General features: G+C 45.7%; 2 protein-coding genes and 1 long non-coding RNA gene across 7 annotated transcripts in view; 2 read left to right on the forward strand and 1 right to left on the reverse strand.

The window, feature by feature from the left end:
* On the forward strand, positions 1–2,805 carry OR2H2 (olfactory receptor family 2 subfamily H member 2). Its single transcript, XM_017870219.1, has one exon. The coding sequence runs from the start codon at positions 1,407–1,409 to the stop codon at positions 2,343–2,345; it is 939 nt and encodes a 312-aa protein (XP_017725708.1). The 5' UTR covers positions 1–1,406; the 3' UTR covers positions 2,346–2,805.
* Positions 1,996–23,100, reverse strand: part of GABBR1 (gamma-aminobutyric acid type B receptor subunit 1) — a 44,437-nt gene continuing 23,332 nt past the window's right edge. Inside the window, exons 10-19 of one of the 4 annotated variants that reach the window (XR_001885143.1) lie at positions 22,486–22,636; positions 21,860–21,992; positions 20,371–20,487; positions 20,166–20,273; positions 19,640–19,733; positions 18,837–18,964; positions 18,128–18,256; positions 17,761–17,904; positions 2,817–2,945; positions 1,996–2,088 (exon numbers count right to left, since the gene is read on the reverse strand). Coding sequence is in view for 3 of the 4 variants with exons in the window: in XM_017870218.1 (XP_017725707.1) it covers positions 16,820–16,993; positions 17,761–17,904; positions 18,128–18,256; positions 18,837–18,964; positions 19,640–19,733; positions 20,166–20,273; positions 20,371–20,487; positions 21,860–21,992; positions 22,486–22,636 (1,178 nt within the window). In the remaining variant the exon portion in view is untranslated. Of the gene's footprint in view, positions 2,089–2,816; positions 2,946–14,430; positions 14,549–15,502; positions 16,994–17,760; positions 17,905–18,127; positions 18,257–18,836; positions 18,965–19,639; positions 19,734–20,165; positions 20,274–20,370; positions 20,488–21,859; positions 21,993–22,485; positions 22,637–23,100 lie in introns of those variants that run through there. The other 3 variants (XM_017870217.1, XM_017870218.1, XM_017870216.1) reach the window with 3 other exon arrangements.
* On the forward strand, positions 11,723–14,163 carry LOC108528425 (uncharacterized). Of its 2 annotated transcripts, none has more exons than XR_001885145.1 (3): positions 11,723–11,902; positions 12,154–12,346; positions 12,459–14,163. It is a non-coding gene; the product is annotated as an uncharacterized LOC108528425 (long non-coding RNA). The 2 variants fall into 2 exon arrangements; XR_001885144.1 differs by having other exon boundaries at positions 12,154–12,277.

Below are 23,100 nucleotides of genomic sequence, written 5' to 3' on the forward strand. Positions count from 1 at the left end.
TACAGGTGTGAGCCACCACGCCCAGCCCTGACATTATTATTCTTTAAACTGTAATTTGCCTTACTCATACTTATGTTTAAATATGTAACAATATTTTAAAAATTAAAAATATATTTTAAGCAAGAAAAGAATAATGGGAGAAAGAGGAAGAAGAGACAATGGCAGAGAGTCCTGGCAAAAAAGGAGATGTGATAGAACTTAATACAACATGAAGACCCTGTAAGAGGAAGACACTCCTGCCATCCTCTGAACTCCATGGCACATTTGTGGGGTGGCCCACCATCTCCTCTGCTCCCCTCATGGCCTTCCTAAGGTCCTGTAAGACCCTGAGTCCTTGTCTCTGACCTGCCAGAGTGGCTTTAGTCTCCCACCTCTAGCTCTCAGCTGACCTTCTATGCCCCAATACATCTCCATTTTAAGGAAAAAACCCAGCCACCTCCTCTAGGAAGCTTTCCCTGATATATCCAACCAAATAGGTCAGTCATCCTACAGAACCTTTACTCTCATTCACCCAGTACATTGGTGTCACTGGCCTTTAAATTTTGGACTCTTTTTTTGGTGGTGTCTGAAAGACCACAGGATTTAGGGAGAGTGACTCTTGGAGTCTTTCCATAATGTTCCTGTGAACTCCTGGTGATTTTAACATGCTTGTGGCCACTCTCGCCTCCTACTTGTAAGCTACTCATGGCAAGGACAAAGTATGTGGACCAATTTCCACCCCTCCCTTCAGGTCAGTTGGTTCAGCAACTTAGGTTGCTAAAAAGGCCAGGGCAACCAACCTGGTCTCTCCGTAGACCAGGACAACCTGGATGTCCTCTGGGGACATCTTAAAACAAAACAAAATCTCTCTTAGATAAAACACTGTCTCTGATAAGCTCACTTGCAAATGAAAAAATACAAAATAAATGGAATGTACAGAGGTCTATAAAATTCATTCAACCAATACAGCAATAATTGAGCCTACAGAGACAACTTATCAGAAAATTCATTCAATATATATTACGAGATCATCCAATAAATAAGAGACAACTCTAGAACAGCATTCAGAACATAGTGGCACTCAATAGGTTTCCCTTGAATGAATTAATTAATTAATGCTGTTTTAAATCAGTCTCCTCTGCCCTCACCCAGGAAGTCAGAGGCACCAATGTGAGTCTCCATCCGCTGTCCAGTACATTCATGGTTTCCTCATTCTCACTAGACAATGTTTGACCACAAAGAACAGGGAACGAGAAGGAGCTGCTGGATGGTGATGAGCCTGGGAAAGGGAGGCTGGGTGAGCAGAGACAGAAGAGAAACACCCACCTGCTGTGACCTCACAAACACCCAGGCTGAGTTTTGATAAGACAAGTTGAATCACACTGGGGTGACAGCCTCATCCTCCCAGGTACAAACAAGAAAAGACCATGGTTAACCAAAGCTCCCCCATGGGCTTCCTCCTTCTGGGCTTCTCTAAACACCCAGCACTGGAAAGGACTCTCTTCATGGTTGTCTTCACTTCCTACCTCCTAACCCTGGTGGGCAACACACTCATCATCCTGCTGTCTGTGCTGGACCCCAGGCTCCACTCTCCAATGTACTTTTTCCTCTCCAACCTCTCCTTCTTGGACCTCTGCTTCACCACGAGTTGTGTCCCCCAAATGCTGGTTAACCTCTGGGGCCCAAAGAAGACCATCAGCTTCCTGGGCTGCTCTGTTCAGCTCTTCATCTTCCTGTCCCTGGGGACCACTGAGTGCATCCTCTTGACAGTGATGGCTTTTGATCGCTACGTGGCTGTCTGCCAGCCTCTCCACTATGCCACCATCATCCATCCCCTCCTGTGCTGGCAGCTGGCATCTGTGGCCTGGGTCATTGGGCTGGTGGAATCAGTGGTCCAGATACCATCCACCCTGCGCCTGCCCTTCTGCCCCCATCGGCAGGTGGATGATTTTGTCTGTGAGGTCCCAGCTCTAATTCGACTATCCTGTGGGGACACCTCCTACAATGAGATCCAGATGGCTGTTGCCAGTGTCTTCATCTTGGTTGTGCCTCTCAGCCTCATCCTTGTCTCTTATGGAGCCATTACCCGGGCAGTGTTGAGGATTAACTCTGCAAAAGGGCGGAGGAAAGCTTTTGAGACCTGCTCCTCCCATCTCACTGTGGTCACCCTCTTCTACAGCTCAGTCATTGCTGTTTACCTCCAGCCCAAAAATCCCTATGCCCAAGAGAGGGGCAAGTTCTTTGGTCTCTTCTATGCAGTGGGCACTCCTTTACTTAACCCTCTCATATACACCCTGAGGAACAAGGAGGTAACCAGGGCATTCAGGAGATTGCTGGGGAAGGAAATGGGGCCCACACAAAGCTAAGGGAGAGCTGCTTAATGTGCTTTAAAAGAGAGGAGATTCTATGTGCTTTTATCAGAAAGTTTGAGTTCCCTGCCCCTCTGCCTTCCTCACACCCATTACATTGCGAGAATGGATGAAAGCCACATGTCTGTGTGTATGCGTGCAAGAGACAACATCTGAAATGTAGTAAAGGGAGGTATCTTTATGTGACAAATTATAGGCATTAAGTATAATATTTTATATTTTTCTATTTTGTCTTCGCCTCCACAGTCATGTTCCTGCCTTTATCATTTCCACTTTTAATTCCCCTCCCTTGCCGTATGCCCACTATTCCTCCACCTCCAATTCTAATTCCTACCACATCTTCTTTGCTTCTCCCTCATGTTTTTCCACTTCGTTATATGTCTGTTTTGCATTCTCATTCTATTTTGTTCCTCAAATAACAGCAAAAGAGAAGGGGAAGCTGAAACCCAGTTAAGTTCAGAAACTCACCCAGGAACACACAATGTCCACAGCATCAGAACTAAAATCCAGGCCCCATAATTTTCAGTCAGGCAACTCTCAAATACACACTGTTGTTTTCACACCATAATCAAATATCTCAGTATTTCAGGCTTGAGCCTTACAAAGGAAATTTGTAGATTAGCTTTAATAATGTAAATTAGCTTCTTTAGTCCTATTTCTTCCCTTACAATGCCCACAAATCGCAGGTAAAGGAGGAGCTAGAAAGACACAAAAATATCTTAATGTTTAGGCTGGCAAAATTTCGACATTGTGGACCTTGGTGTCATCTACCGGCCAAATATGGTATTGCATGTGACATCCCAGACTTCTGCTCCAGGGTCATCCGAACTGTACTTTGCTCAAAGACATAGGTATTGTTATGATACTATAAAGCATTTATGTAATTGTTATGATAACCCAAGTAACACTTAAAGAACAGATGCTCCTTGACTTATGATGATATTACCTCCCGATAAACCTATCATATACTGAAAATATTGTAAGTTGAATATGCATTTCATACACCTAACCTACCAAACATCATAGCTTAGCCTAGCCTACCTTAAACATACTCAGAACACTTACATTAGCCTACAGTTCAGCAAAATCCTCAACACAAAGTCTATTTTATAATAAAGTTTTGAATATCTCATGTAATTTGCTGAATACTGTACTGAAAGTAAAAAACAGAATGGTTATATTGGTACTCAAAGTACGGTTTCTACTGAATGTACTTCTTTTGCATCATCATTAAGTCAAAAAATGGTCAAAGTCAGGAACCGCCTGTAATTTACACATATTGACTCATTTAATCCTTATAACACCACCATGAAACAGATAATATTATTGTCCTTTTCAGAGGTAAAACTAAAACACAGAATTTATGTTACCAATTGAAAATGTGCAAGCCAGGATTTGAACCCAGGAAAACTGGCTCCAGACTCCACGCTCTTAACCTTGCCTTTTGGTACAAATAATGCCTCCCGAGCCCAGGTGAAAGCTTCAACTTCTCAACAAGCTTTGAGGAAATCATTTCAATCCAAAACTATATCTAAGTGATCCCCCAGCCGAAGGGGTTTTGCTTCCTTAAAATAAGAGTTTTTCAAATACTTCAAAGCATAAGAAACAATAGAACAATAAAACTTTTGGAAAAAGTTGTGTTACAGTTCATTGTGTGTGTGTTTCTGGCTTAGTTCACCCACTAGATTTCAGGCTCTCAGAAGGCAAGGACCAGAATTTTGCATAAAACTGGCACCCAGTTTTAGGAATGAATAAATGAATGAATGAATGAATGAATGAATCACACTCTCCAAAGAGAATATCTAAAAGGTTCTGGGGTTCCAATCCCACAGATGCTGTCTCCCAGCTTTTCCCTGGCAAGGGCAGCAATACCAAATTCCCTTTGAGTACACACTGATAAAATAAGAAAAAAGAAAATCTTAGTTTTATTTCTAGTTCCAACATAAAATGATTTTGATTCAACATTTACCCTGGCATTGGCACAGAACAACAATATTAATTCTTTTATAATCCTAATCTTTATTCTAGCCATCCTTGTGTTAATCTTATTGTCTCCTTGACCTCATTAGAGCATATCCTAATCTTAATGTAGAGCCCCCATTTTATATTTAATAATCCTAATCAGCCAGGCACGGTGGCTCACGCCTATAATCCCAGTACTTTGGGAGGCCAAGACAGGCGATCACAAGGTCTGGAGTTCGGGACCAGCCTGACCAACATGGTGAAACCCCGTCTCTATTGAAAATACAAAAAAAAAAAAAAAAAAAAAAAACCTAGCTGGGCGTGGTGGCACACGCCTGTAATCCCAGCTACTTAGGAGGCTGAGGCAGGAGAACCTGGGAGGCGGAGGTTGCAGTGAGCCGAGATCATGCCACTGAACTTCAGCCTGGGCGACAGAGTGAGACTCCGTCTCAAACAATCATAATCATAATCTCAGCCCTATAGGTAAGGCTAACCTTAATTCCACTTTTCAAATCACTGTAGTAAGACCTTTTTTTATGACCCCCTCTTATCTTCTTTCTCTTACTGGCACCTAGAAATGTCTATACTTTTCTCCTGTTTATCAGTTCCCTACAGCCAGAGGCTGTAATGTTTGTGTATAGTAAAATCATTTCTAGACAGACTCTACGGAAAGTGCAACAGAGAATTAAATAAAGCAGTCTAAAAGAATCTGCTTTGTTGAATAAATGGTTTAACATAGGCCTTAAAACTAACATCTCTTATCCCAAATTCATTCAATTTCCATGTAACAGTCATCTATTGGATACTCTGTGAGAAAATCCAATATAAGGTTACTCAATCACAACCCCCACAATGTCCAACGAAAATAGGGATGGTCAGACACATAGTGCCAGCATGCATGACAGTTACACAACTGAATTGGAGCAAATAAGAGTCTACAGGAATACAGAATTGAAGAAAAAAGTGTGTGAGTGCTTGGAGCGGCAGTGATCATAGACATCTTCTTAGAGGTTTGAACCACAGAAGAGTAAACAAAATTAATAAGAAATATTTGCTGACTGTGTGGAAATGAGATGCAGAGACCCCCTTTTTAGGGGCCTGTGAACTCCCAAGCATGGAAATAAAGCAAAATCCTGAGTTTCTTCAAGGAAAGTTCCAGGCACCTAGCTAGCTCTGAGAAATAAGTAGCAACTTGATAAGCAAGAAGGTAATAGCAGCCTAAGACAACAGCCAAGGAAGTTCAGCATTCCGAATAGGTTTGATTTCCTCATAGAAACTAAAGATAACATCTTAACATATGTCTCCAAGTTGTCTCAGATACTCGGAACCCCACCAAATGGATCTGCTGGCATAGACCTCAGAGGACAGGAAAATGACGATTGAACTTTAACTGTCATTCTTTGTTCTAAGTTTCTTCCTGAGGGGCTTGGAGAAAGTAACACCTCCTAGCCAGTTAACATTTTCTACTGGACCCCAAATTTTAAACAAAGCTTCTCTTCCTTAACTAGTTGCAAATTTGGGGCTTTTTTTGTTTTGTTTTTTTGAGACAGGCTTTTGCTCCATTACCCAGGCCGGAATGCAGTTGCAATCGTAGTTCACTGTAGCTCAACCTCCCAGGCTCAAGCAGTTCTCCCGCCTCAGCCTCTAATTTAAAAAAAAATTTGTATGTGTAGATATAGGGTCTTGTTATGTTTCCCAGGCTGGTCTCAAACTCTTGGTCTTAAGGGATCCTCTCTCCTTGGCCTCCCAAAGCGCTGGGATTACAGGCATGACCCACCATACCTGACCAGAAAAATCTTTGAATCTATCTATAGCCTGTCAGCCCGATTCAAGATATCCCACCCCTTTAGATCAAAACCAATGTGGAAGCCAGGCGCGGTGGCTCACACCTGTAATCCCAGCACTTTGGGAGGTGGATGTGGGCAGATAATGAGGTCAGGAGATCAAGACCATCCTGGCTAACACAGTGAAACCCTGTCTCTACTAAAAATACAAAAAAAAAAAAAAAAATTAACCGGGCCTGGTGGCGGGAGCCTGTAGTCCCAGCTACTCAGGAGGCTGAGGCAGGAGAATGGCCTGATCCTGGGAGGCAGAGCTTGCAGTAAGCCAAGATCGCACCACTGCACTCCAACCTGGGCGACAGAGTGAGACTCCGTCTCAAAAAACAAAAACAAAATGTGGAACCTCCATGCGTTGATTTACAATGTTCCTTGTAGCTTCTGCTTTTCTGAAGTTTACCCTTGCCTTTTGTTTTGTTTTCTGTTTTTTGAGACAGAGTCTTGCCATGTTGTCCAGGTTGGAGTGCAGTGGCACAATCACGGCTCAGTGCAGCCTCGACCTCCTGGGCCCAAGGGATCCTCTCACCTCAGCCTTCTGAGTGGCTGGGAGTATAGGCATGTGCCACCATGTTTGGCTAATTTTTTGATTTCTTGTAGAGTTGCGGTCTCACTTTGTTGCCCAGGCTATTCTTGAACTCCTGGGTTCAAGTGATCTTCCTACCTCAGCCTCTCAAAGTGCTGGGATTACAGGTGTGAGCCACTGCACACTGCCTTACCCCTGCCTTTAAAAACCTGTGCTACAGTAGTTAGCCAGACATGAGCAGGGCAGGAAAGGGCCTCCTTCCCCACCAGGAATGACAAGCAACCATCAGGTGATAGGCGGTTGTTAAGCTGTCTCTAAAATAATAATTGGTCACAGTCCGTGCCAGGAAAAAACAGTCTCCCAATAAATAGAAAAACCTGAAACTGATAAGATCTCAGGAGTTGGGCAAGTGGGCTCATGCATGGGGACTAAGAGGGGAAATGGCAGCATTAACTGGTTTATAACCTTATAATAAGACTCCCTGGTAAGGGAAGAATGCCTCAAGGGAGCATGCGTACAACTCCAGTAAACATACCATGCATGTGGCCCCTCCCAAGCACTAGCAGGCCACTGCTAGTGCAGACAGCCCACCCCAAGGGAAGAATCAGGGAGAAGGGACCCTGGAAGCATGCCAACACAGAAAACCCTAAGTCAAGGTCAAGCCATGCACTTGATCTCTCAAGTTGCCCACTTGGCCCCCTTCCAAGTGGGCTTTACTTCCTTTTGTTCCTGCCATAAAGCTTTTCAATAAACTTTTACTCCTGTTCTAAAATTTGCCTCAGTCTCTTACTCTGCCTTATGCCCCTCAGTCAGATTCTTTCTTCTGAGGAGGCAAAAACTGAGGTTGCTGCAGACCCATACAGATTCGCAGCTGCTAACATATCTTTTATGCCATATAACTCTGATACATTCTGCCACTAACACCCGTGCCTGCAAGACATCAGGGAGGCCAGGATTTGAGCATTTAGCTGCCTGGTCCTCCCTGCGTGGTGTCCTACAATCAATGCCTTTCTTTCTGTTGGCACAATCCTTGGTGTAGGTATCTGGTTTTATTGCACCAGGCAAGCAGACCCCAGTTTGGTTCTATAACAGAAAAGGCTAAAGACAGAAATAAGCATGTTGTGCATTAAGATAGGGAGATGTGGGGGAAGGAGTTACACCAGGGAGCAAAATGATTAATGATTAAGGAGGAAGGTAGGGATTATTTCAGAAAGATACAGAAACTACTGAATTGAACACAACTAGGAAAAAAAAAAAAATCCCTTACAGATGTTTCAAACCTACATGGTTTAAGTCTCCTGAGGGCAGGCACTTAACTATTCATTCTAATATGACATGTGAGTTGGAAGCCTTAAAGGAACATTATTCAAGAACTTCATCTCTACTAAAATATGAAGTCTCTAATAAAATTTAAAACCTCTACTAAAAATACAAATAATAATAATAATAGCCAGGGCAGGCGGCAGGTGCCTGTAATCCCCTTACTTGGGAGGCTGAAGTAGAAGAACCACTTGAACCCAGGAGGTGGAGGTTTCGGTGAACTGAGATCACGCCACTGCATGGGGAGATAGAGTGAGACTCCATCTCCAAAAAAAAAAAAAAAACTCAAACATCTGAAGGGCTCACTGAATCATGGTTACTTATGTGTAGGGCCCAGCCCTGTCTTATCCCTCTCTCTCCCAGGGAAGGGGAAACCTTCTGGCTCCTCCCAAGCAGAATTAATCGCTCCCCCTTGAAGGGTAACAGTATATGCCACCTCAAACTATCTTTAGCATATGGATTATTTTGAGCTAACAACTGAAAATCATCAGACTAGAGAATGCTGTAAAACAGGGTACAAGTTTTCCTTTTGTAAATAAATTTACATCTGTAAAGGTACAACTCTTACTAATGGAGAAGACATCAGTTTAAATATGCATAACAAACCTTTTCTATCTGTAAAGGTGCAACTCTTACTAATGGAGAAGACATCAGTTTAAATCTGCATAACAAACCTTACTAAACCACTTTGTTCCATATTTTCCTGGTCACTTTCCCATAACTTGCCTTCCCATCTATCACTCACCCAGAAGCCCCAAACTCCTTTTCCTTTACCTAGCCAAGATGGTATACAGTTGCTAAGAACAACACGAGTTTGAACTCCATGGATTCACTCACACATGATTTTTTTCAGTAAGTATATTGAAAAAGTTTTTGGAGATTTGTGACAATTTGAAAAAAACAGACAAACCCATAGCCTAGACACATTGGAAAAATTAACAGGCCAGGTGCTGTGGCACATGCCTGTAATCCCAGAACTTTGGGAGGCCAAGATGGATGCATTGCTTGAGCTCAGGAGTTGGAGACCAGCCTGGGTAACATGCGGAAACCTCATCTCTACAAAAAAAAAAAAAAAAATTAACTGGACATGGTGGCACGCACCTGTAGTCCCAGCTACTAGGAATGCTGAGATGGGAGGCTCTCTGGAGCCCAGGTGGTTGAGGCTGTAGTAAGCCGTGATTGCGCCACCTCACTCCAGCCTCCATTTAAAAAAATAAATAAATAAATAAGAGAAAAGTATCTCATGTATAAACCAAAAATAAAATTCTCAGCTCCCCAACTGACAGGAAGAGAGGTAAGACATGCCAGTGATACCCTCCTTCCTTTGGAGTTTAGGGACAACTGACCAGCATTAACATTAAAATAGAGATCATAAGACTGACAAAAGATTCTCTGTGGCAATAAAATAGTCAACTCCAACCTGACTCTGGTATAGCATCACATCACAGATAGCAGGCCCTGAAGGAAATCAAAGTATGTTACCCCAAAATATATTTCTTTGACATATTTTGAAATGACTCTGCAAAGCCATCTCTTGTCGTGGGGATTTGCATTTTGTAGAGAATCCCCTTCCCCTTCCAGGTATTCTTCTGATCCAGGAGAGATTTTACTAATAAGAGTCTGATGTCTTTTAAGGTGCGATAAGAAACATTTATCATCTATTATTTCTGAGGCCTGGAAGCTTCAACTACATAACAAGAATCTTTGCGTCCACAAACATCTCCCCCAGCACCACCTACATGCCCCCTTATCTTAACTCAAGCATTTCTTTCTGCTGACCTCAACTCTTTAGGCAGAGCTTAACTTTCTCAACCAATTGGCAATCAGAAAATCTGAATAACCCCTATGACCTGTGAGCTCCCTTGCTTTGAGATGTCCCGCCTTTCTGAGTTGAACCAATGTATACCTTACATGTATTGATTTACGTCTTTGTCAGTGACTTATGGCTCCCCAAAATGTACGAAACCAAGCTGTAACCCAACCCATCTTGGGCATATCTTCTCAGGATCTCTTCAGGCTGTGTCACAGGCCATGATCACTCATAAATGGCTCAGAATAAACCTCTTCAAATATTTTACATATTTGGCTTTTCTCATCAACACATAAATGTATAAAATATATGTAGATACTACCAAAAAATATACACAAATCTACTATAAAAAACAAACATTTGGCCAGGCACTTTGGGAGGCTGAGGTGGGCAGATTGCTTGAATCCAGGAGTCCACGACCAATCCGAGCAACATAGCAAAACCCCATCTCTACTAAAAATACAAAAAATTTGCTGGGCATGGTGGCATGTACCTACAGTCCCAGCTACCCAGGAGGCTGAGGTAGGAGGATCACCTCAGCCTGGGAGGTTGAGGCTGAAGTGAGCCAAGATCATGCCACTGCACTCCAGCGTGGGCAACAGAGTGAGACCTTGTCTCAAAAAATAAACAGAATTTATCAAAACTTATGCACACACTTACAGACCACATATGAGCCATTCAAAGTCAAGAGAAAGCTTAACAAAAGATACAGAATTAAATCATAATGGCAAAAAGTTAACTGTAGTGTATACTGTTCTACTGTAATTTGATAGCCACTTCCTCCTACCATTGCAATGAGCTCAGTTGTTGCAAGTATCTGCCTAAAATGCCATGTGACACTAATCATCTCTGCATGAGCAGCTCATCTATCCAGTAAATTGTGTATAGCAGTAAAGAGTGATTGCTCAAGATTCTTGCATATATTTCATCACGTCTAGAGCAATACCATAAACCTTAAATAACACCATAGGACCCATATGAAGTGTCAATAGTGATGCTGGAAGTTCTCCCAAGAAGCAGAGAAAAGTCATGACTCTATAAAAAGTTGAATTGCTTGATATACACCATAGATTGAGGTCCATTGAGGTCCATTGCTGGGGTTGCTGCCATTTCAGACAGACAATTCATCATGTAAATGATGTAAACTTAAGGTATCAATAAACACAGTATAGTGCCCTATATATATTTTCCTTACGATTTTCTTGATAACATTTCCTTTTCTCTAGCTTACTTTATTGTAAGAATACATATATAAGACATATAGCATACAAAATATGTGTTGATCAACTGTTTATGTTACTGGTAAGACTTTTAGTCAACAGTAAGCTATTTTAGTAGCTAAGTTTGGAGTCAAAAGTTATGTGCAGATTTTCGTGTGTGTGTGGGATCGGCAACCCTAAGCCCCAAGTTGTTCAAGGGGCAACTGTATGAGCTCCAAATTCCCTTTTTTTTTTTTCTTTTTTTGAATCAGAGTCTCGTTTTGTCACCCAGGCTGGAGTGCAACGGCACAATCTTTGCTCATTGCAACCTCTGCCTCCCGGATTCAAGCAATTCTCCTGCCTCCACAACCAGCTAATTTTTGTATTTTTAGTAGAGACGAGGTTTCACCATGTTGCCCAGGCTGGTCTAAAACTTCTGACCTCAAGTGATCCCCCGCTTTGGCCTCCCAAAGTGCTGGCATTACAGGCGTGAGCCACCACACCCAGCCAAGAGCCCTTAAATTCTAACTACCTCTTTGCATTGTTCACCACTGGGTACTCCCATGTGTACATGCATGAAGCCAATGTTAATAAACTTCTATTTGTTTTTCTCTCATTAATCTGTCTTATGCCACTCTAATTTACACAGCCGTAGCTGGAGAACCTAAGACAGGCAGAGGAAAAGGATTTTATTTCCTACACTCCCTACACATACCTGGGGAATGTACTCCGCAGGCCACATGATGTTGCTTCTGCATCTGTCTCCCTAGCTTTGTTGCATCACAGTCCCAGTGTCCAGCCCACACAGGCCTCAGTACGTGTCCCTATCACAGCTGCTGCTAGTGCTGAACTCACCTTCCAGGATAGTCTCTAGCATGTCCTTCCATGTTCCAGGGAGCCATGTAAGTGGATGCCATATTGGTTAAGTATTTTGAGTAGCATCCCATTTGAGGGAAGCTGTCACTTAACATGAAACCACCATGAGGTGGCTAATCAATAGCACCTTTCCGCCTGCCTTCAAGTGACAGCCTCCCTTAACATGAAGCCTACCTTATGGTAGCTTCATGTCAAGTGACAGATTCCCTCAAGGGCAAAGTCACAGAATTATCTGCTTCAAAAGCCTGAGTGGATAAACAAAATGTTGCCTATCCAGGGTATCCTAAAATTACCAAGGACTGTGGGAGAAGCAATTGGCAGGACCATCTTCAACACTTCCCATTTTCTGCTGGGGTGAGATCACAGCTGGCCCCAAAGCGTCCAGAGGAATCTAGGGCCTGGTAAGAGGCTGCATGACAGCAAATATACAAGGCTAGGGTGTTCAGCTCAGAGGGCGGACAAAGAACTTGGTAAGATGAAATGAACACTGGCTTTGTAGCAGGCAGACCAGATGCAGCAGATTGCTTTTACCAAAGAAGCCTGCAACACACATTTGTCCCATTCCACATGTTCTCTTTACAGTGTGACTTATGCTTATCCCACCAAGAGGTGAAGTGTTTCCTCTCCTGAACCTAGGCATGGCCTTGTGACTGCTTGGACCAGTGGAATATCTCAGAAGTGATTCTACGTGACTTTCAAGGCTTTGTCAGGAAAAATAAATAAATAAATACAGCTTAAACCTGGCTGGCTCTCTACAACTGCCTCCACTTGCCTTTGGAACTGTCATTAGGTCATGAGGAATACCAGGCCACATGGAAAGGCCATGTGTAGGGGTTTCAGCTGACAGCCCTCGCTGAGGTCTCTGCCAACAGCCAACACCCCCGTTAGACGCTGAGTGAAGGACCCTTCGGACGACAACAGCCACCAGATTTCTGACCTTCCAGATGCTACGGAGCAGGGTGAACCCTCCCCACTCACTGTACCCTATCTGAATTTCTAGCCCACAAAAACCATGATAATAAATGATTATTGTTGTCTGAAGCCATTTAGGGTAACAGGTTTTGTGGCAATAGATAATAATATATGCAGTTTGAATGCTGGCTTTGCTCCTTAGTAGCTCTGTGACCCCAGAAAATGAACACACAATTCCCTTGCTTTTAGAGTTGTCCTTCACACCAGAGCTAATGGTTGTGAGATGCCTAACACTCCTGGTTGCTCTCTTAAGTGATCTCATTTATTTGTTTTTCTGCTCACTGGTCATCTTCCCATGTTGAGAAGGTACAACCCTTGAAAGCCATCTTACTCCCCATTTTGCCTCAGTGCCAAGCAAAGCACCTGCCACAGCAACTCACCATCAACACTTGTTGAAGATAACCCAACTAATGTAGCAACCAAGTGCGCACAAAATGCTCTCCACTGGTAGATAACCAACAGGAGGGCAGGGAGGCAACAGGCTAAGTCAGGGAAAAGCAGGGGACATGGAAGCCTGCAGGCAGTCTACATTCCAGGACATTCCAAAGTCAGAAAGTGATCTGAACCCTACCCTGACTAAGGCAGGGCTGGAAATGCAAAGCGTGCCTCACAGAGCCCAGGGAGCAAGTCCTCCCAGAACTGCCAAGTGGTAGCCTCTCCACCTGGCAACACATCTCCTTTGCACCTCTTGGGGTACAATTATACATTAATTAAATATCATTGAGTGTGTGTGTATATATATGTGTGTGTGTGTGTGTGTGTATATCTATCTCATTGTAATTATATATAATAATACATTAATAATTAGTATTAGTGCTAATCAATAGCACCTTTCTCCCTGAAAAGACACTTTCAAAAATGAATACATGAAGTCTGATTATAGATGAGCATTGACAGATGTACATTTGCAACTGATCCTAATCATCAGGAACATTAACTGTGAACTCAAACAAACAGTTATCTCAAAAGTGTTTTTCTTATTAGTAGGAGGCCTGTATGAAAAACAGTGCTCAGTCATGTTTTAAATTTGGCCAGTAACAATCTTACAAGTTCTCTTCTAAGTACCTTTATAATATCCTCAATCTCACTCCTTCCCACCCCTTTGCACTGGGCACTCTGCCAGTCCCACCATCTGGCTTGAGACTCCTGCACTCCTGCTAGCAGAGTGTCTGGCTCACCTTTGGCCCCAGTAGAACTGTTCACCCTTTGTTTATAATTTACAGCCCACCTAAGTGCAATGCAAGTTTAAGATGATAATTTGGGTCTTTTAGGTTCTACCCATGACTGTTCTACAGCTCCTGCTACTGTTTCTTTTCTTTTTTTTTTTTTTTTTTGAGATGGAGTTTCACTCTGTCGCCCAGGCTGGAGTGCAGTGGCACAAACTCACTGCAACCTCTGTCTCCTGGGTTCAAGCAATTATCTGCCTCAGCCTCCGGAGCAGCTGGGATTATAGGCGCCCACCATCACGCCCAGCTAATTTCTGTATTTTTAGTAGAGACAGGGTTTCACCATCTCGACCAGGCTGGTCTTGAACTCCTGACCTCGTGATCCACCCACCTCGGCCTCCCAAAGTGCTGGGATTACAGGCGTGAGCCACCGCGCCCAGCCTCCTGCTGCTGTTCTGATGCCAACTATTCATTTTCCACACTGCAGGCTTATCTACTCCATTGGCTTCTTCTCTTTTCCTAGAGGATATTCCACTGTGGGAAGAAGAGAGACTCACATTAAGTCCAACTGGTCCCAGGTGGATAATCACAGTGGAACGTTTTTCAAGTACTGGTCTAAGATTCAACCAGCTCATGCTTTAGTGGAAGTTCAGAAATTGGCACTTAACTGGTCAATGAATGACAGGGGCCCATTCAACCCTTGCAGCTCTCTTACAGAAATCTGAGAATCATTTTAAAAATCAGTGCCAAAGTAAAAGAAAAGTTGAGCTTCAAAAAAGCACTCTCCAAGACGACATAAAAAATGTTTAAAGTCTCAGGCAAGTGTTTTGGCCCTTGTCCATTCAAAATTTTTTTCATTTTGATAGCAAATTATTTCCAAAATGCTCAGAGTTCCTAGACAAAGATGTTTAAGGTTGGAAGCACTCAGTGGCCATCTCATCCATTACCTTCCAGCAGTCATCATTCTTTTACTGTTCTTAGTTCCTGGGAAGGAGCGTCCCTAGAGGGGACGCTTAGGCACTTGCTCCAGGCTCCCAATTCATGCCCACTACTGTCGAGGAACTCATTAAACAGCAGGGACAGAGGCTAACATTCATGCAACATATACCATGGCCCAAGGGCCATCCTAGGCACCTGAATGCACAATTTATATAGTCTTTGTACCCAACATATGGAGGAATGTATTATTATTGTTATTCTCATTTTTATAGATGAGGACACGGGGAATAGAGACTAAGAAAATGTTTGCATGTGGTTGGATCTGATGCCCTGGCAGTCTGACTCCAGAGCCCACACTTTAAACCAGTAGTGTCCTCACTCACTAATCTCAGACTTAATCATGTCCTGCTTTATTCTGCTAAGGCCTCAATGGATCAATAAAACACCTCTTTTCACCCTCTGCTTCAAAGCCTTTTCATGAACTTGGAGTCCTCTGAGCCTTCCTTCTTGGATTGAAACCCATTCTGTTCACAGGAAGAGTGCAAGGTGCCGAGCCACACTGTTCACTGGTTTATTGAGATTCGGGGAGATCCTTCCCCAAGAGACACCACAGTGTGAAAGGGACGCCACCTCCCGCCCCGTAGGTCCATCTGTCTATCCCAACAGTCAAGGCTGCCTTCCTTTAGTCAGGATTCTCATCAACTATCCACTGGAAGCAGCTCTCCAAACCTGCCCCACTTATTTTCCTTAATTCCCCTCAAAAAAAAAAAAAAAAAAAAAAACCACAAAACAAAAGGGAGCAGTCTTGGGAGAAGATGATTGTGAGTGTAGACTGAGGGTGGTACATGAATGCAATGGAGAAGGGGGGAGTCTGAGCAGAAATGGAGATTCTGCGATGAGGAGAGGGTGTGGATGGCCCCACCAGACAAGAATTGGGGAAAAGTGCATAACAATGTGCAGGGTAGGGTGCATATGGCTCTGTTAGAAGAATACCATGATTTAAGGGAAGAAGGTACACAAGGTACATGGAGGGTACACAGGGAAAGTACATGGATGTGTGCAAACAGGAAAACATGACTCAGCATGCTAGACAAATTGCACATGCCTACCCAAACACGCTCAAGGGCAGACCCATAACCGTGAGTGGGGCACACGTGGCTGTGAATGCAGGGTGCCTGAGAGCACATGTGACTGAACATGAAGAAAGCACATGAGAAAAACGCAGTGCACACAAGCATGTTCAGTGGGCACACGCAGGAGAGGGGAGGATGCATGTGTGCTGAGCGTGAGTGCACAAAGAGCAGAGGCAGGAGCATGTGAGCCTTGGCGAAAAGAATGAGCCCCCAAAGGAAGCAAAATTCAGGGGGAGACAAATGTGAGAAAGTGTGGAAGGGCAAGTAAGATGGAAAGAGATTATGACAGTGGAGAAAAGGAGAGGCCCCTTTGGGGTGGAAAGAGCACTTGTGGGGAGACCTCTGCTGGACAGGAACAGAGCACAAAGGCAGAGGAGCTGCAGGGGTTGCCGTGGTAACTAGAAGAGGGTGTTGCATGGGAAGAGAAAGATGCAGTGAGGCTGCTGAGGAGGCAGCGCGTGAGCAGTGAGCAGCTTCAAGCCAGGTACGAACTAAATTGTGAAGAGGTGATACAAAATTACATGAAGCAGTAAGAGAGAAAAAGGTCTGTTTCCCAGAGGTATGAGAGACCCAAATCAGCCCAGGACTCACAGGGGGACATGTATTTACAAGAGATGAGATTGGATAGCATGTTCTTCCCAGCTGGGGATGGGGACCCCCTGCTTCCTGAGTCCCCTGGCCTTCCTGTCTCCCTTTCCCACCCGCTACTGGCCTGTCCTCCCTCACCCTGCCCTCACTTATAAAGCAAATGCACTCGACTCCCATCACAGCTAAGCCGGTCGGGGGGCTCAGGGGGTCCCCTGGGCAGGCCCCCAGAGGGGTCTGGGGGTGTTGGCGGGTGGCGCCGGGAGCGGAGCTGCTGCCGAGACTGGAGTTGATGGCGCAGTTCAGAGACACGCTCCTCTTTCTGGAGGAAGAAGCACAATTGGGAGAGTAGGAGAAGAGGAGGTGATGAAGGGGTGGGGAGGAAGGAAAGAGAGGAAGGGCACAGAAAAATGTAGGGGGGAGGACATAGGGTAAGTGGACAGAAGAAATTAAAAGGAGAAATCAAAATAGAACAAGAAAAGCCAGAGAACATAATGGGGATACCAATAAAAAAATGAGATCAGGGAAATAAGAGAGAATTTAAAAACAAAAGGAAAAAGTGCGGAAGGAGAGAAAAGTCAGTGCACAGAGCTTCCAATAAATCAGAGAGATTTGTGTCAACCCAGTTGGAACATCCCTCTCTTTGGCACTGCACCAGCCCCTAATGACAGCCTGGGGCACAGTGAACGCCTGCCCAGGTCCTTTATGCTGGGGCTGCATGCGACACCCAGCTGCTGTGAGTGTTGACTACTAGAGGCTCACTGCTGCCTCTCTTCAGTTGCCACCCACAGCCAACAGCCATCCTCTTGCCTTAAGGAGGCTGAGTCAACCACATAGCTCCCACTCCAGAGCCCCTCCACCTGTCAGGCCAACACTGGATTTTGCCTGAGACAGAATCTTGCTCAGCCCTTTCCCCTCCCCTATCCTGCTCCACTCACTCCTTACAGGTTGTTCTCCTAGGACCCTCCCTCCATGAACCAAGAACATCTAACCCTGTACCTCAGGCTTGGCTTCAGACAACCCGAGCTAAGACACAAGCCTCTTGGACCCCACCACTCCAACACCCCACCCTGACACCCACCCCCGCACCTCAGCAATGATCTTTTCCAGTTCGCGGTTCTCCTTCTCCAACAGCCGGGACTTCTCCTCCTCGTTGTTGTTGGTCGATGACCCTGTCTTCATGGTGTCCTGCGCCTCCGACTGCCATTCCCCTCGGGTGATCAGCCTGCGCATCTGGGGGCAAATGTTTGGGTGTGGGGTGGCCCAGCAGGGACTGTACTAGTGAATGGCTGATGGAAAGTTGGAGGTGGAAAGAATGCTGATAAGAGAGTTGGGCCCAAACAAGGGGAGGAGTGAGAGGAGGGTGAATGGAAGGGCAGAGGAACTCAGCACTGTAGGAAGGAGGGAGGGAGGGAACATGGGACTAAAGAGGGTGAGAGAAAAAATAGAACCTCACCTTGGGCACAAAGAGCACAACAAGAGTAATATAGGAGGAGAAAACTATGGCAAGAGAGGCAAAGGCAAAGGCTGCATCCTGCTGGCTGGACAGAATCATGGTGACAGGAGCGGTGATGAGGCACAGGACCTAGAGGGAAAGACACATTGAGGGAGTCTCAGGTCTGCAGGCTCAGACAAGATCCAGAGTTTACTCCCCATGGGAGGGAGCCTATGCAGACAGCTTCCTGGTGAACTTTCCCTTTGAAAAGGATCCAAATTCAGGATCATCCTGAAATACAGATTGAGAAAAATCTCAAACTGTCCCAAACCAGTTTTCACTCTTGGTTGACCACTCCCCTCAAGGCAGGAACTCCCAGGATCTCTATGCACACATTCCAGGTCCTCCAGAGTCGGTCCCTGGTAGGAAATGTCAACAGAGTCCAGTCCATCAACCACAGACAAGCAATTTAACTTCTCTGTGTTTCTGTTTCCTCACCTATAAAGTGGGGATACTAATATCTACTTCATTGGGTAGCTGTAAGATTAATGATACAATGTCTACAGTGAGCTTAGTAAACTGTAAAGCGCTTTGTAAACTTGAAGAATTAACAAACTTTTTAAGACTCCTAAGCAACCGATCCCAGATCTAGCATTGATTCTTCCTAGTTCATCACATCTAGGCTGCAGTGGTCAGCCCACAGGGTCAATGCCAGGGGGTCAATGCTCACGGCCACATTGTAGATAGCCATGCCTACAGCCCGGTGGTCATTGATCTTCTCAGTGGACACACTCTTGGTCTCATAAGCAAGGAAGATTCCCAGCAGCAGCAGCAGTCCCTTGTAACCGTAGAAAATGCCTAGAATGACAGGAGAGAGTCACAAGGACCACCATGCTCCTCACTCAATCCCCATCCCCTGTCTGCCCTTCACCTACTCTGCAATGGAAAAGGGGCCCTCCTCTCCAATCCAGCCCCTCTGACCTAGCAAACTTCACCCTGTATCCCCCACCCCCTATGTCCACCCAACTTGCCCAGACCTCGTCACTTTTTCATGGGATTCACACAGGAAGGCAATGGTGGCGAGCTGCTGTCAGTCAGGCAAGAGCTTGCTGAATATCTAGAAATAGGCCAGTCTGGGCCACACATGCCTCACCCTTACCCTCCAGGGGGGAAGGTGGTTTTCCAGGCAGAGGGTAGGTTTGCCATTTGTGACCATGAATCGAACAATGTTAATAAGGCCAAGGGGGATCTAGAAGATAATGTCGGGTCTGGAGGTGGATTACCCTCACTTGTCCCTCTGCTAAACACAAGTTCTTCATCCGTGCTTTGGGCCCTAAGCTCCTCATAGCAAAAGAGCAACTCTCCCCTATTCTCAGAAAAGATTAGTGCAATAACAAAGAGTAGGGTGTTCAAACTGGGTTGAGAAGCTCTCTACCTCCTCTTCCAAAGACCCCTCTCCCTCCAAGTCCTCTGCCCTTGCCTTCCCTCTTGCCTTTGTGCATCCCTGCCCTCCTTTGCCCACATCCCACACACCAAGCCATGTATTCATCTTCCTGGAGCTGCAATGCTCCAGCTGAGGCAGAATAGAGACGTCGATATCTTCCTTTGGTTCCTCCTTGGCAAATGTCTAGAGGAGAAACAAGGTCACAAGAAAGATGGTTGCCAGCCTCCCCTCCTCTCCTCAATGCTTCTCTGGCTTCCAGCTGTTCTCCTATGAGACCCTCAATGCGGATGCCAAATCTCACTCCAGGCCTGAGAATGTTTTCCTGAACCCTTGCAGGTGCTTGTTCCCCACTTTCCCTGATGCCTGGAAGTTCTACACACCCTTCCCAGATCCCCACCCCTTCCTTTCTTCAGCTATCTGGAGGAATCTTTCTTTCTTCAGAATCTGGAGGCCTATGAGGGGCTCCTTCTAGGAAGGAAAGGAAGAGCTTCCGATATGAGGAAGGCACTCTCACCAAGTAGCTTCATCCCTCGAGACCACACACAACCCCTGGGCCCTGATGGCCACTGAGCCCTGCTCATTCTCCCGACCACAGCACCTCCTCTCCAGCGGTACCTCAATGGTTCGATGCAAAGGGTCCACAATCTGCCAGATGGCGAGAGTGAGGACATCCATGCCCACCAGCAGGCCCACTGTGGCATATAGCTTCCAGGGTTCCAGAGTCTGGATAAATATGTGGGGAGAACAGGCACATCAGGCGAAAATGCTCTGTGCCCCAGGAGCCAAGGATCAGGGGGCTAAGGATTGGGCAGCAACTCACCTTTCTCCACTCCTTCTTTTCTTCCTTCTTTGTGAAGACCGTGTGGACCCACCAAATCTTGGTGAACATGGAGCCATAGCCCAGACTAAAGCCCAGGCCCAGGAGCCAGAGGCGGGCCTAGAAAAGAAGAGAGGGCACAGGCAGAATAGGGTAGGGTAGTAGCAGGGACTGCAGTAAGGATGGGCAGAACCCTAAGGGAGTGTGGGCAGGGAGCACATGGTGACACAGGGAGGATGGGAAAATGTTAACAGGATGGGGAGTGGCAGGGAGAGGGCAGTCTCCCCACCTTGAACAGTTCCTCCCATCCACCCTCTACTTCCACACCACCAAGGTGATCTTGCTAAAACCTCCTGGCTTTAGTGGCCAAAAACCTCCACCCACTCCCCAGTATCTATAAGTTACAGCCTGAACACTTCTGGATGTGACACAGATCCTTCACAACATGCTCCCACCCACCTGTCCAGCTAGGCTAATCTCCCAGCCCTGCATCTACCCCACGCTCCAGCCACACTGAACTACTCACTTTCTCTTCATCTACTCTCTTTCAAGTATTTTCTAGCCACACGATGCTCCCTATGCCCCTGAAGTAGCCTTCCTTTATTTCTCTAGCTGATAAAATCCTATTTGTCCTTCAGTATTCAAATGCACCTCTTCACGGAGGTCCACCCAATCATGCCAACAGTGAGCTGCATTCCCTTCTTTGCCCCCAAAGCACTCTGTGCAGATCTCTACTCTGGAACCTCTCCTACTGCACTGCAGCTAATTGTCTGCTTCTCCAGCTGCACTCTGGCCTCACTGGGAACAGAGGATTCCTGATGAACTGCATGTGCATGTGCATGGAAATGCCATGTGCACAGATGTATGATCAGGACAGCACAGAGCAGAGGAAAAAGAGAGAGCAAGGACAGGCAGGCAGATCAGGAGAAAGAGTGGGTGTTTCCACCAATGCAACAGAGAACCACTCAGCTATCACTGTTGAAGCTGGCCTCTCCCCACAGCGCTAGAACTTTCCATGTACCAACAGTCCCAGAGCCCCTCCTCCCTGTGTGGCAGTGGTCCCTTCCCCCCAACTCTCTCTGCTGTCTGTTTTGATCTCTGCTTCCATCCTTCCAAACCCAACAGAGGCTCCCAAGGGAAGTCCACAGTTCTGATTCTCAGCCCCCATACTACAGACAAGCAACCATTGTTCAGGAGACCTTTGAGCAAATTCCCTTCCTTTGCCTTCAATGGCTCCCTCCTCTTCTCTGCAAGGCCTGCCATGGCAACCTTGGAACTGACAAGTGAACTACAGAATGAAAATGGCCTGCAGGCACAAAAAGAAGGGACAGAGCCAAACAGAGACCAGAGGGGTGACGCTAGAAGGAAAGAACAGGGACAAGAGTCAGGGAAAGCTGAGGAGGAAAGGCAGAGAACCATAAATCATGGAAGGCGCTCCTGAGACGGGTGGGAGAGCCACATTCTGTGAGGAATTTGCCCACCACCTCCTCACCTGGCAGACGAAAGGGAACTGGTTCCTCCCAATGTGGTAACCATCCAGCCCCAGGGGGAAGACAGCAGCTAATGCCAGTGAGCAGCCCACAGCAGTCAGGTTGTTCAGGTTGGGCTGTGAGTTCTGGATATAACTAGGGCAGAGGTGGAGAGGGTGACAGGGAGAGATAATTACCCCTCTTCTCCAGGGAGGCTGAGCTCTCCAAATACCATGCAACGGCATGACCCTAATTTCAGGGCCAGGGGCTAAAGGAAGACAGGATTGGAGAAGACAGTGGAGCCTTGAGAGGCAAAGCAATGCAGTCATGGGGCTGAAGATGGAGTTGCAGAGGGCTTCCCAAGCACAGGCTCCCACTAGAATACAGGCTATCTATGTAGAGTCCAAGACTGTGAGACCTGGCCCCAAAGGTTGTTTTATCTCTTCTTTTCTTTTCCTTCCAGTTAGCTACTTTGAAGTAGGAGTGGGGGTTATATCTGGTTTGCCTGTTTTCATTCTTAACAAGTCAGAATGAACAACTCCATGATACATGGCCATGCGAGTTACACAGGTTTCATTCTCATCCTGTCCAGGAACATGATCAGTATCTCAGAGAGGCAGACAAGGAAAACATCAGAAGAGAAACTTACCGGACATGTGAGTTGTAGATGTTAAAGGACAGACAGACAACAGCTAGGACAATGCCCAGGCTGGAGAGAACCGAGACGGAGATAAAGAGTTTCTGTGACAGGAAGCGGAATGTCTTGATGACCAGGGTCTGGTCAGCTGGGGGGGACCCTCCTGCATGGCACAGGGGAGGAGGAGGGGAAGGGAAAAGAGAAGGGAAGGAGGACAAAGGAATGAAGACGGGATAGGAGAAAAGGGCAAAGAACTAGATTGCTGACAGACTTCAGTCATTGGCTGGGGACGTGAGGCCCTAACTGCACTGAACAGAGGTTACTGCAGGCAGAATGCTCAGTGCCACTGGGGCCGTTAGAAAGCAACCAGAAATGAGATGAGAAGATGGAGTGAATGGTCTGTCCACAGGTTGGGAAATGCTGAGGCATGTCACCAAAGTTGTAGTCTTTGTTTTTGTTTGTTCTTTAAGTTTTTCTGTCTTCCTTACAGCAAAGGAAAATGGGAAGAGAAAGAAGGGGATAACTAAAAAATGTTATAAAGTCTCTTATAACCCAAATCAAAGTTTCAAACGACAATTATTGAATCATAAAGCTAAAAGGCCTTGAAGTATCAAGTGTGGACACCTA

Source organism: Rhinopithecus bieti, unplaced genomic scaffold, assembly GCF_001698545.2.
Source record: "Rhinopithecus bieti isolate Rb0 unplaced genomic scaffold, ASM169854v2 scaffold_5150, whole genome shotgun sequence".
Lineage (NCBI taxonomy): Eukaryota > Metazoa > Chordata > Mammalia > Primates > Cercopithecidae > Rhinopithecus > Rhinopithecus bieti.

What these genes read in the sequence shown, in the direction of transcription:
- OR2H2 (XM_017870219.1), top strand. Translation starts at nt 1,407, where the DNA reads ATGGTTAACCAAAGCTCCCCCATGGGCTTCCTCCTTCTGGGCTTCTCT.